Below are 12,697 nucleotides of genomic sequence, written 5' to 3'. Positions count from 1 at the left end.
AAAAAACCCACACCGATCTCAACACCACAAGCCACACTCTACATTGATCTCCATGCAAACAACCCATGACCCAACTCTGATGGCAAGGTCTAAATGAGAGAGAGAGAGAGATTATTGAAGGAGAGAAAATCAGTGAAGTAGAATAAGTGTCTGTTTGGATACTGTTTATTTTGCTGAAAACTGAAAACTGAAAACAATAAAAAAAATAATAAAAAAGTTACTGTTCATGCGTCGATTACTGTTCATTTGCCTATTTGCACTGTTCATGTCACATGAATAGTGCAAGAGGCGTTGGTCAGTTTAAAAAAAAAAAAAAAAAAAAAAAACACAAACACAAGAGATTTCATTTGTATCCAAACCAACACTAAATGTGTTCTAAAAAAATTGGACAATGACTCTAGCAGTATGTATAATATTTTTGCAAAACAGCCAACTTGATGTAGCCACTAGCCACTTTTTCCCTTCCTTTTAGCTACAGTATTGTCCATAGACTCCATACTAGCACAATGTCTATTTTATGGTATTTGTTTTTAATGATAGTTTTTTATCATCAAACCAAGACACCAATCGATTTTTGGTGTATGCGGGGATTGAACCCTAGATCTCTTATTCAACCATCAAAAATTTTACCAGTTGAGCTAATTAGAACCCACAAATTTTGCAATTTAACATTTGAGTCTTATTTACTAAAACAAGGGGTTATTTATTTATTTATGGTATGATAGAATTCAAATTATGACATTCACTCTATGATGATCACTTTTTAAGATTAAATCAAGACATTGATTGGTTTTTGATGTAGGTAGAGTTCAAACCATAGAGTTCAAGCCATAGATTTTTTTATCAACAATAAGAGAGTTTATTAGTTAAGCTAACTAAATCACATAAAACAAGGGTTCAAAGAATGGTAAAAGTTTTAGAATGAAAGAAAAAATAAAGAAAATATATAATTGGGTATATTACATGTTTGGTTCCTAACTTCTGTACCATATGTTAATTTGGTCTTTAGCGTTTCAAATGTGTCAATTTATTTCCTAACCTTTTAATGTTATGGCAAAATAGTTCATATTATTAAGTTATGGATGAAAAATATTAACATGGCTAACGGCTCAAATAAGAAATTATTCTAATGCCACCTATGTTGCCATGTGGACTGTCCTAAACTTTAAAAAAAAAAAAAAAAAACCAATCCACGTGTAATCAACACATATCTTTAATATCTTTAATCTCATTTTTTTCTTTGTACTTTTTCATTTTTCCAATTAAATTTCTCTAGAAATGATCACTTAAAAAAAAAAAAAAAACTTAGAATAAAAAATTAAACCCCAGCCACTAAGAAAAAAAAATCTCATTTTTCTTGACATCCAAATAAAAGCCAGGAACCCAAAACAGGCGATTTGATTTTAATTTATTCTTTTTCAAAGCAAGGTACAGTGCCTCACAGTAAAACACACTATTATATACCAGTATAATTCAATCTTTACGAAAAAAACAAACAAATAAATAACTAAAATGGATGCTTTGCTAATTTTGAGTTCATTAAAAAAAAAAAAAAAAAAACTTTGCCGTCTAAAGTCTGAACACTATGAGAATATAAAAAGGGTAAACACTTTTTCAGTCTTCCACGAGAAAGGATTTTTGTCCTCATAAAAGTCAACATAGCAGATTTGAAATCGAGGGAGCACTTCATGCTGAGGCGGTTGAGGACAAGGTGGATCTCGTCGAGGGAGATGAGGCCATTCTAAACTGGGTGGTAGAGCTAGAAGGCGTTGAGGTGCTTGAAGGCTCCATCGTCTCTGGAGCTAGCATTTTAGGATGCAATTCAACTTCTCCTGGTGAAAATGATCATTTTTACACAGCACTAAAAGATTATAGATTAAATTGATACATTTGAAACGTTTGAAACCAAATTGACATATGGAAAAAAGGTTATGGATCAAATATGTAATTTACCCTTTATAATTACTTGAAATGAATTGTGATTCAACCTTGAATTCGGGCTAGAAGTTAGAAGTTAAAAATTAATGAATATTTTTTTCAGTTCAAAATTAATTTATTTCTCCCCACTGAAGCAGTTTTGCATTAGAGATTGTCATCAGAAGCAGATAGTTGCACATTCTGCACATGCTCAAAGTCAAAAGGAAGCGACTCTCCATATTATAGATTTAACTATACCCCATATTATAGAGGTTGAGGTTGATGATATTTTTCGTTTCTTTTACCTTGAATTGTTGTGTTGATTTCGATTGTTCGCTGGGATGACAATTGTGTAGCCCAAAATCTGGGCTATTGGGCCTTTTGTTGTAATAGAAACGGACTCATCTCATTCCCATCTCATTTCTAATCTCAAAATATATTTGTGGAACCCAAGCATTAGAAAGCTAAAGATGGTTGCTGCTCCTTGTTTCCTTCAATACTTGTTGGTTGCTAAATTTGCTATTGGATTTGCTTCAAAACAATGACTTCAAGATTCTCAAACTCGTGCCTTTTTTTTGGAGAGCCCGTTGAGGTCGAGGTTTACACATTTGACTATGGATTTGTGGAGAAAGATTGAAATATTATTGGATTCATTAAATGAGTCATCTATTATTGATATTCATCTATCACCTTGTTTATTTTTTAATGGAGCTATGCACTCTATAGCAATTTATGAGGGGAACTACAAATTCATTTTGTCCTTTGATATCGATGACGAGAGATTTCATGGTTTAATGCTGCCTCAAAATTATTTACACAATTATTTTGTTTCTAAATGTCTTGCATTGTTCAAGGGATCGTTGGCTTTGATTACTTTCTCTTTTTCTATGCTTGATAAGAGTGGAATGTGCCACATATGGGTGATGAAGGAGTATGGTGTGTCTGAGTCTTGGACTCAAATAGGTGTACCAATGGGAAAAAAATGCTAGGTCCTTGGCTACCCAGTTAATGGTGAACTTATTAAGAAGAGTAGCGATATTGGTATCCGAATTGGCTCACTTGACCATCAAAGTTTAAAAAGGGAAATTCTTACAATTCCACTAATTAGAGAAATGGTTTACACCGCTAATTTTGTATTTAGTTTTAATTGATGGGTAGACATCTAAAATCGTAGGTTGGAGTTTCTAGTAGACAGTCATCCCTTTTAAATTCACATTTATTTTGGTATTTAACTATTTATGAGTAAATGGATAAGTTATTATCCGCTGTTTTCTTTTCATTTGTTATAGATTTGAAAGCATTGCTTTTGATGTAAAAAACTAATTTTATTAAAGAAAAAAGATCCCGTTGGGAACTATGGCTTTTATTTGTTAAGGAAAAAAAAAAAAAAAAAGGACATGCATGCTTAGTGGCCTAGGTCCAATTTTGCCAAGTCTACGCTATCTCACCCATATTGCCTTTAGTCCTTCATGCACATAATAAGTGTTCCTTTTTCTTTTTTTCTTTTTTTTTTTTTTTTTGAGGGGGGGGGGGGGGGGGTGGGGGGAGGGATCAAGAAGTCTTTTCAAGACAAAAGTTTGCATAAGTCATTCGAACCTATTAATAATAAGAGTTATGTTAACGAATATCATTAGGATAATTACTAATAAAAAATATTAGGAAAGTTTTAACACTACTTTCATTAAAAATATAAAAAGCTACAAAAAAAAAATAATTGCTTTATTATTTTCCTATAAAATATTTCTAAAAATAGTTCCTAAACCAATATCCTTAAAGCATATGTTAACATTTTCCTAATAATAAACCAGCCACATGCATATAGAATCACGATCAACCCCAAAATCAAACATGTTATATTTACAAATGTAATCACCATAGCTTCAAAATTAGAACAAATGTCCATATCTCCAAGGTCTAAAAAAATTAAAATATACATTGTTCAAATTAATAAGCATCAGTCATTACTCTCGGTATATCAAGGTTTGTGTAATCACTATAGTTTTGACCATAATGGCATGGAATAGGTTGGGAGGCTTCTTGGCTCGTTAAATTAATTTCGTAGAGATTACATCAATTTTTCTAATAATTTGACGAATACACAATTTGACCGTTACATAAATTGATTACATCAACATGGATCACCTAATATGGAATACTTCAAATTGAGATACATTTACAGTGAAGAACCTTCATAGGTAAAAAAACCAAATTAAATGGTAGTACATTTGAATATAAAAACTTGCAAGAGGCCAATCTTTGGGTTGTATTTTTTATTTAGGCAGCGAATTTAGAAATATACTCTCAAAGCTTCTATAACTTTCTCGGGCCTGTTAAAATAAAATAAATTTCAAGATTTTGTTAAAGGGGATGAACTTGTAATGCTCATTAATCTATAACTAAAATCCTTACCAGTCCTCTTGTGGCATATGACCAGCACCTTCTATTAACTTAAGCTTAATGGCAGTTGGATTTCCTTCCTGAAACTCTTCTGCAATAGATTGAGGCAGATACTTGTCTGATATTCCCCAAACTAGCAGTATCGGTTTATCCCATCTATATGTCCACAATCCATTAATTCACAATTCGTCAGCGGAAAGTTGAACATCATATTAGTAACACAAACAGAGTTAGTAAAATACACAACTACATTTATTTGAACTACGGAAATATGACCATTGTCAACTTCATAAGACCATCCACAATTGCTATTGAATATAGCCATGGGTGTGATAAGGTAACTACAACATTGCATATGCATGTACCACAATTGTTCTTGGCTTCAGTTTGCATGGTTGACACACTACTGCATTGAAGTCAAACCCCAGTTTTATTTTAGTCAAGCTTGCAAAGGTATGAAGCATAACTTAAGATGCCTACTAGACTAAATAACTTAAGTTTCGGACTTCATCATAACTAATCTTCAAATGAAAATTTAAAAAGATTTAGCATCGTGCAGGGGACAGAAAATGTGGAAATTTTCTACCATTAAGTCACTCATAAAAAGTTATAGAATTGTCTATCATTGAATAAGAAAGGACATATTGAATCTCTTGTGCGTACATGAATCAAGAACTAGAATGCAAGACTCATGAACATCACTTTGACCAAAAGGCAGGCACTTAAGCTTGGAGCTGAAGCAGTTTGCTCATAGAACAATGTCTACTTGTTTGATGTTGATATGGAGTATTTGGTTATAAAGGAAAAAGAAGGGCATTTAAGCACAAGGGCAGATTATTAATATGTGGTTTCTAAATACTAAAATGGTCTGAAGTCATTTAAGCACAGGGTAAAAATGGGCATCCTCTACTAGCTTCTTTGAGTTCTTTTTGGTTCTACTGATCCTCTAAAATTCAGAATTTGATTCTATTTTTTACTTTCCTTTTATGTATCATCTTTATTTTATGGTGATCCCCTTTCTATACTTCTTTGAGTACTTGTCTTGTGCCTCTTTTGTACTTGCAGGAACCTGGAAAAATGGAAAAAGATGCGATCTCCTTTTCGCAACCAGTTGAATGTTAATTGATGACAACTCTGGGCATTTAGAAATCAAGTGTTGGGCATGTAGTTTTCTGTCATATAAGATACATAAAAGAATACCTAAAAGCTGAACCAGCAGCTTAGTACTTATTAGACCATTTAATTGCAGAGATTGATTGCTTTTCTCTAGTTCAACAACATTTCATTTAATTCAGGTGTCAGTATTACATCATATCATATTAATCAAATTTTAATCGGGTTAAGCATTAGAATGCAATCATTGGCTCAAGAAAAAAGGTTAAAATATGGATCTAAAATATTGTAGGAAAAAAAAAGAAAAATAAAGAGAGAGTTTCTAGTTCTTTTGTCTAAAAGAGTATTGAACTAGAAATTACATTTCAGAACATGCATCACTTTCTTTTACCTTAAAGCATAAGAACTTGTGCCATAAACATATAAAGATGAACCCATGCATAAAAATGTTCACATCCCACAGAGAGAAAAAGAAAAAAAATTATACCTTCCAGATGCAAAGCCTTCTGCTATTTGGCTTAAGATATCTCTGAAATTAACCTTTCTTGCAGCTTCAAGCAGAGCTGAAACACCAACATAGAAAACTTAAATAAAACTGGCAAAGAAAAATAACTACAATTTTTAGGGTTCAAATATTTTCCAAAGCATAAGTGGACCACTCACCAAACCCAGGTCCACCACTTGACAAATAAGGTAACCGATACACATCAGCCTTTTCCAGCTTCAAGACATAACTGCCAAAAGCATAGATTCTTTTGTAAGAGCAATAAACGCACAAGTATCAGTTCTTATTCTATAACATAAATGTTACATGCTAAGGATATAACTAAAGGGATGACTAATAGCTTCTTAAGAATAATGTTGGTATTTTATTTTGATAGCATATTAGGAAACAAATTAACTGTAATTTCAAATAATACTTTCACTACTTACATAAAAAAATGCTTGGTATGCAATTTCTACTGCAGCTTGCACACATATGCAAATAGCTTCACTTGAAGACCATTACTGTTTCTTAAAAAATTGAACAGGATACCTAATACCTAGAATCAGGTGCTTTTGAGTGTGTGTTTAGGTGCTTATAATAATAAATGGAAAATTTACTATTGATACTAATTGTTTTTCTATATTAGGATGCTAGTGACAACAGATTTGTCCATAATCAGTTCTAGCTTTCAGAGATGAGATTGTAGGTATCTAACTAAAGCTATTATTCCAGTGGGCCAGGATCATATTACCTGTGAAGTAGGCACAGGTATCAATGTCTAAGCCCAAAGTAAATGTCAAATGTGCCCAAACAATAAATCTAACAAGACCTGTATCCTGTAAAAATCAGGACTGTAACATCCTTAACATTACACATTAGTTAGATCTTCTCTCTCTCTCTCTCTCTCTCATTGTTTTAGGTAGCAAGTTCAATGGTAAGTGATGTCTCCAAAATCAGCATTCCTGTTTCTCAGGTTAATTGATTAGTAGCTGTGAGCTTTTCTTTGATATCAGAAAAGGACCACTCACTAAATTTTGAGGCTTAATTTTTGTCTGTTTCAAACATTCAACATGGGATTTACTAATATTGTTACTATGAAATCTACAGTTCTCCAAATTAAAAAGGAGGTATTCTTACTCACTTAGTTGAATAGTTGGCAGGATACACATGAATGACTACATTTTGCACTATGAGAAAAGTTCATTTCAATAGCATGCTGGCATATTCTTCTGTTCTTTGAATCTAGAAACCCTAAGAGCTTGTGAAAGCATATGACTTTTGACAAACATTATATTTACATGTTCCATTTGAAATTGTATACACATTTCTTTCCTAATTTCATTTTGGGATAACAAACCTTGGGGAATTCAAGCATGATATTACCATTTATCAACATATGCTCCTCTTCATCTGGACTCTAGAAGCATTATACAAAAGTAAGTGAAATGCTTAGGAAGTTTCGGGTCCCAGAACATTAATAAAATTAAATTCGTACCAAACCACTGGTTAAACCGTGAAACCTGTGAACCAAAGCATTATCCGGAATGGTTTGGTGTAAAATACTGGATATGCAATAACCCATTATCAAACCATGTAAACCGATGGATTGCACAGGTTAATCTTTTTAACCGGTGGAAAAAAGAAAAATGAAAAAAATACCATGTGTATCTATGAAAAAACTCAAAAAGACAATGAAGTCACTGGACTTTGAAGTCATGAGTTGTATTTGGAGATTTGAATAATTTTGTTAAGCTCTAGGGTTTAATGATTAAGCTAAAAATTTATTTTCAATTTTAATGAGATATGTTGTTTCAAGACTTTTGGACTATATAACTTGGTGATTAGATGATTTATGTGAATGGCGTGTTTATTCTTTTATACTCTCTAACTTTATGTCATATAATGTAATTTTTTTATTGTTATAATTTATTAATTTACCTAAATAGAGTATTTTTATTTCATTTTAGTTGCTTTAAAAATTATAAAATATATATTTAATTAATTAATTAATCTACAAATTTAACCAATGAACCATTGGTTGAACTAGTGAACCAATTTTTTGGCCAAGTTAACCTCCAGTATGGTTTTGATAACTATTCTTTTTAACTACTAAAAAAACCGTGAGTGATGTGATACACTGTTCCTGATGGGTACTCTCATTTTTTCTAATACATGCAAGTCTGTTTCAGTCTTAAATACAGAAGGAAGCAATATACAAAATTAAACAAGGGTGGACTAGATTCCGGACTAGGTAGTCCAGCTCAAACACACTGCACAGAAGTTCATGTATAAAATTAAAAAATAGATCAACTAAAAAACTTTACTGAAGCTCTAATATAAAACCCCTAGCATATATGAAACAGAAGATATTACTGATAGGAATCAGAAGTTAAGTACTATCTCAAAGAACTGGATACACTTTGGATACGTACGGGCTACCTGCTTCAATAAAGCGCTCAGCCATAATAGCATTCTGGCATGTAAATTCACCATAAAGAGGGATTCTAGAAAGAAAAAAAAAAAGTAAGTGGGAATGAGAACATGTAATTAAGAAAAAAAATATTAAGAAACTGTAATTTTATTGATAAGTTACAATGGATGAAAAAAAAAGGAGTAGGAGCAGAGCTTCAGTCTAATGCTCATTGTTACATAACAGGAAAAAAAACTGTCAGATATCAACACCAAAAATGGTCAATAGTCAACCACGTCATATATCAATCAATACTCCCAAGACATTTTAAGGCACATGACTTATAAACTACCTTTATAGTATTTGCCAATACAACACAATTATCGAAGCAAAAGTTTGAAGAATAAACATTAATTTATGAAATAACTTTTTCTTTTTTGAAAAAATTCCAGGCATGACATATATAATTATTATACGTTAGTACAACCACACGCTAGGATTCTATATTAAGGGAACATGAACATGAAGAGTACAAAAAAAAAAAGGGATAAACATAGAGCTGAAGGACAAGAAAGAAACTTAGGTGGCTGACATAACAATGGAATTACAGAAAGAGAATAGAAAGGATGCAATTTTTAATGCTTGACATTTGAGACATATTAGCAGTCCAGATGACCTAATTACTTCATTAGGGCGCTAAGTAATACTACCTTTATGCAGGACATGGTCCCAATTGTCATGCAATGATTTCACCAGGCCAAAGTTTTAAGGACAAATTGATTAAACCAAAAGGTCTAGAACAGATTATATATATTGTCATGGTAATTTTCCTATTTACATTAGCAGCAAAGAGCTTAAGCCTGCACTTTTTCATTACTGTGAAGGTAGCCATAATGAAGAGCGAAGCACATATAAGCAGCAAGACTATGAATCAAATATAAGCAATTCACATAGGTAATTCTGTCAGCAAGATGATGAGTGAAATATAAGTATCCCACTGATGGTTAATATAAGAACTGAACCTTAGCTTTTGAAACAGTCCAGGGATAGGAGATGAAACTGTCAACGGACTGTTTAAAATTGCGAGCTTCAAAATCTTGCTAGGGTTCTTCAAGGCCCATGTTAATCCAAATGAACCTACAAGAAACCCCTTCATGGAGAATGTGAGAGAACACATTAGATGAAAATTTTAATTGCAAAGGAAACCATAAGATCATTGTAGTCATGACTTGACTAGATGTTTACTGAGTCCTCCCCAGCAGCATATTCCTCTGAAAATTTAGGATACAATTGTATGTTCTATAACATATATAATGTAATGTTTACAGTTCATCATAAATACCATTCCTATGCATTTTCCTTTGCAAGATTTTTCAAACCTGAACAACGAGGAAAAAAGGAGATTTGACCCCCAGCACATCAAGTAATTTATCAAATTCCTCATGGAACTCCTTTTCTGTAACAGTGGAAACATAGAACATTTAGAATCATGACCATTATAGAGCAAGACAAATATTATATAGTAATGAACTTATTAATGAAATATAGAAACCTGTGTAATCAAAACCATATCCTGGCTGTGGCTTGTCACTAAAACCAAATCCTATCCAATCAGGCGCAAAACAATGGAACCCATAATCTGACATCTAGACAAGATGATAGCAAAGTTAAACATCATTTAGCATGAAGTCACTTGAGGGCGGCTAAGAGTGGAAAAAAAAAATCACAATAAATGGATGGACAAACCGAAAGGATAGGAAAATGGCATATTCAAGATGTGGTTAATAGCAACATCTAATAGAAACATTTGAAGGCATGTAGATGTTCTAAAGACAGAAGTGTAGATAACCTTAAGGTCCTTAACTATATTTGCTTGAGCTGCTATTACAAGACGACTAAGAAAAGTAAACCAGGAAAAATAAACTTGGTGGAGTCTGCTTGCTGGTTTACTGGCAATAGTCTACCAACTTTTGAGTAGTCAGCAAGCCATGTTCTAGATCATAAGTTTGTGTCAGACTTTAATATTCTTTCTTGAACCAGAATATAAGAGTTTATATGTTTATGGAAGAACTGTATGTGTTAACAAGAGAAGGAAACTTATAGTAAATAATTTATAAAATAGAGGTATACTGTAAGATCTAAAAGAAAATTCAGCCTTACAACCTCAGACATAACAACTCGATAGCTGTAAGATTGTGTTGGAGCCCCGTGAAGGAAAACAATTGTTCCACGTTGGCTCTCAGCAGAACCTGCAAGGATGGAATCAACTTTTCATAAATCCAAGTTGATAAATAAAAGAAACTAATGTTGCTGCAGAGAAATTTACCAGTTTCTCTTACAAACCATATAAACTCTCCAGATTTGATGTATGAGCCATATTCCTTTCCCTTGTCTTCTATCCTCTAGAATTGGAAAACAAGAAAGTTGTATGATACCAATGGATATGAAATGTATTCAAAACCTTTCAACAAATCACAAACCAGTTAGCATTAAAAGTTTACCAAAGGCACCAAAATGGAAAAAGAAAATAAGAACTTAATTCAATTGATTGATGCTCTAACTAAATACAATATCCATCCACCACATTTAGGGTGTTTCATTGAGATTGTCAATGAAAAAGAAAATTGTATGCAAGTAGCAAACCAATGAATGCAAGTTAAACCAACTTCCAAACCTTAATCAACATAATTGAGTTAGAGGTCAATCAGAAAATTTCACCCATATCAAATAAGGCTAAAACTTATTACACAGGCGTGTATACACGCGTGTTTTGTAACTAAAAACATGGGTTTAACCCATGATTTCAAACATGAAATCATGTGTTTTAGTTATAAAACACGTGTATACACATGTGTGTAACCAACGGTGCTCATCAAATAAATAGCTCAAACAGGAAGCTACATGAAGTGTTACACATATGGGGCCTTTTCAATCAAACAAAGAACATAGTGGGGGCTTCATAGCTACTTCATTTTAAAGGAATTCGAAGATATAAGCTTTTAATTAAGGGCAGTCTCGCTACCTATTTAGTTGCTGCCCCTTACTTGCACATCCACATTTACTACCACAAGAAAGTCACCCGTATCTCTAAGTGTAGTTTTGGCCATTCCATCATTTACAAGAAAGGAATGATTGAATTCAGTCATTCTTTCACAGGGTAGCCAACTATTTGGGACTATTGATTAGACAGTTACAGCATTTAACAACATTTGGTAGAATAAAATGAGTAACCCATATGAAGATTGGGAAATAGTCAATTACTATAACTAGTTTTGCCCAAATATTGGTAATATTGATTGAATTTTTAAGGAAATATTGATTGAATTTTTAAGGAACTGAAGAATTGGATCTCAGAATTTGGTGAATTAGAAAACAATAAATTCCTGGAAGAAAGCAAAAAATAACAATAACACTAAATTTTAACCACACAATCATCAAGGATAATACCAATAAGCAAGAATCTGAACAATATCAATTGAGAGGTTGAGTCTAAGACTTAAGTACAAAATTTCATGAATTCAAAAATAAACATCCTCTCAAAATTCCAAGAAAATAAATAACATAATAGAATAAAAATCTCTAAATCCTAATTAAAGTCCTTAATTTTAAGAATTTGCTAACTGATAAAAAGAATAAAAATGAGTACCCAACTCAACAACATGAATTGAACAAACATACCCTCCAATAAAAAGTAAAAATTCCCATGAATATAAATGATTGAAACTATATATATGTAATAAGCGATAACAGTGTTTGAGAGATACCCAGTTGAAGAAAATGGTGAGTAAGAGTAAGAACACATACATAAAGCATTTCTCCGACATTGCCATCTTCAGCAGGGCTCTCTGGGAGCTGAATGGCTTCGCGGCTTGATGGGTTATCGGTTACAAAGGCAAAGGGACTGAAACCAGAAGTAGTGTCTTCGTCTTTGTCTTTGGGTTGTTTTTGGTCAGCAGCATTGGCTCTGATACTGGTTGTTCTTGTTGTTGTAGTGGTTGTTGTTGTTGCTGCTCTACTTGTTTTAGTGGTGAACCACTGTGTTCTGTTGAAGTTGGTCTTGGTGGTGTGAGGGAGTGAGAGGTTGAGAGATGGAGAGAATAGAGCCCAGGCCATTATGGGTGTCTCTAAGGTGGGGAGAGAGAGAGAGAGAGCTGTTGAAAGTTAACGTATGTAACATGTAACATGAGCCACTTGCTTCTCACTTTCCATATTCTCGTGGATGAGGAAACCTTGGCTAGACTTGTATTCTGAACGTTCTTGTGGTCGAAGATGAGGAGTGAGGAAAGCCGCAACTTTTTTCTTCCCAACTTCTCTCTCATTTTATTTTATTTATAAGATATATAGCTATATGTACGTGTGTGTATATATATATT

At 32.9% G+C, this 12,697-nt stretch overlaps 1 protein-coding gene across 4 annotated transcripts; it reads right to left on the bottom strand.

The window, feature by feature from the left end:
* Nucleotides 1–3,796: 3,796 nt before the first annotated feature.
* On the bottom strand, nucleotides 3,797–12,614 carry LOC126725757 (uncharacterized). 4 transcript variants are annotated; one of them, XM_050430662.1, is made up of 11 exons: nucleotides 12,129–12,612; nucleotides 10,651–10,726; nucleotides 10,488–10,573; nucleotides 9,877–9,970; nucleotides 9,704–9,780; nucleotides 9,347–9,474; nucleotides 8,347–8,418; nucleotides 6,091–6,161; nucleotides 5,915–5,990; nucleotides 4,327–4,470; nucleotides 3,797–4,244 (listed from the first exon to the last, which is right to left on the bottom strand). In XM_050430662.1, the coding sequence occupies exons 1-11, from the start codon at nucleotides 12,435–12,437 to the stop codon at nucleotides 4,205–4,207; spliced, it is 1,173 nt and encodes a 390-aa protein (XP_050286619.1). In that variant the 5' UTR covers nucleotides 12,438–12,612; the 3' UTR covers nucleotides 3,797–4,204. The 4 variants fall into 4 exon arrangements, with proteins under 4 accessions (XP_050286619.1, XP_050286622.1, XP_050286620.1 ...); XM_050430665.1 differs by having other exon boundaries at nucleotides 10,668–10,726; nucleotides 12,129–12,284; XM_050430663.1 differs by lacking the exon at nucleotides 8,347–8,418 and having other exon boundaries at nucleotides 12,129–12,614.
* Between the last annotated feature and the right edge of the window lie 83 nt (nucleotides 12,615–12,697).

The sequence above is a fragment of the Quercus robur genome, chromosome 5, assembly GCF_932294415.1.
Source record: "Quercus robur chromosome 5, dhQueRobu3.1, whole genome shotgun sequence".
NCBI lineage: Eukaryota > Viridiplantae > Streptophyta > Magnoliopsida > Fagales > Fagaceae > Quercus > Quercus robur.
The sequence above is the reverse complement of the archived record's forward strand: the minus strand, read 5'-3'. Positions and strand labels throughout refer to the sequence as shown.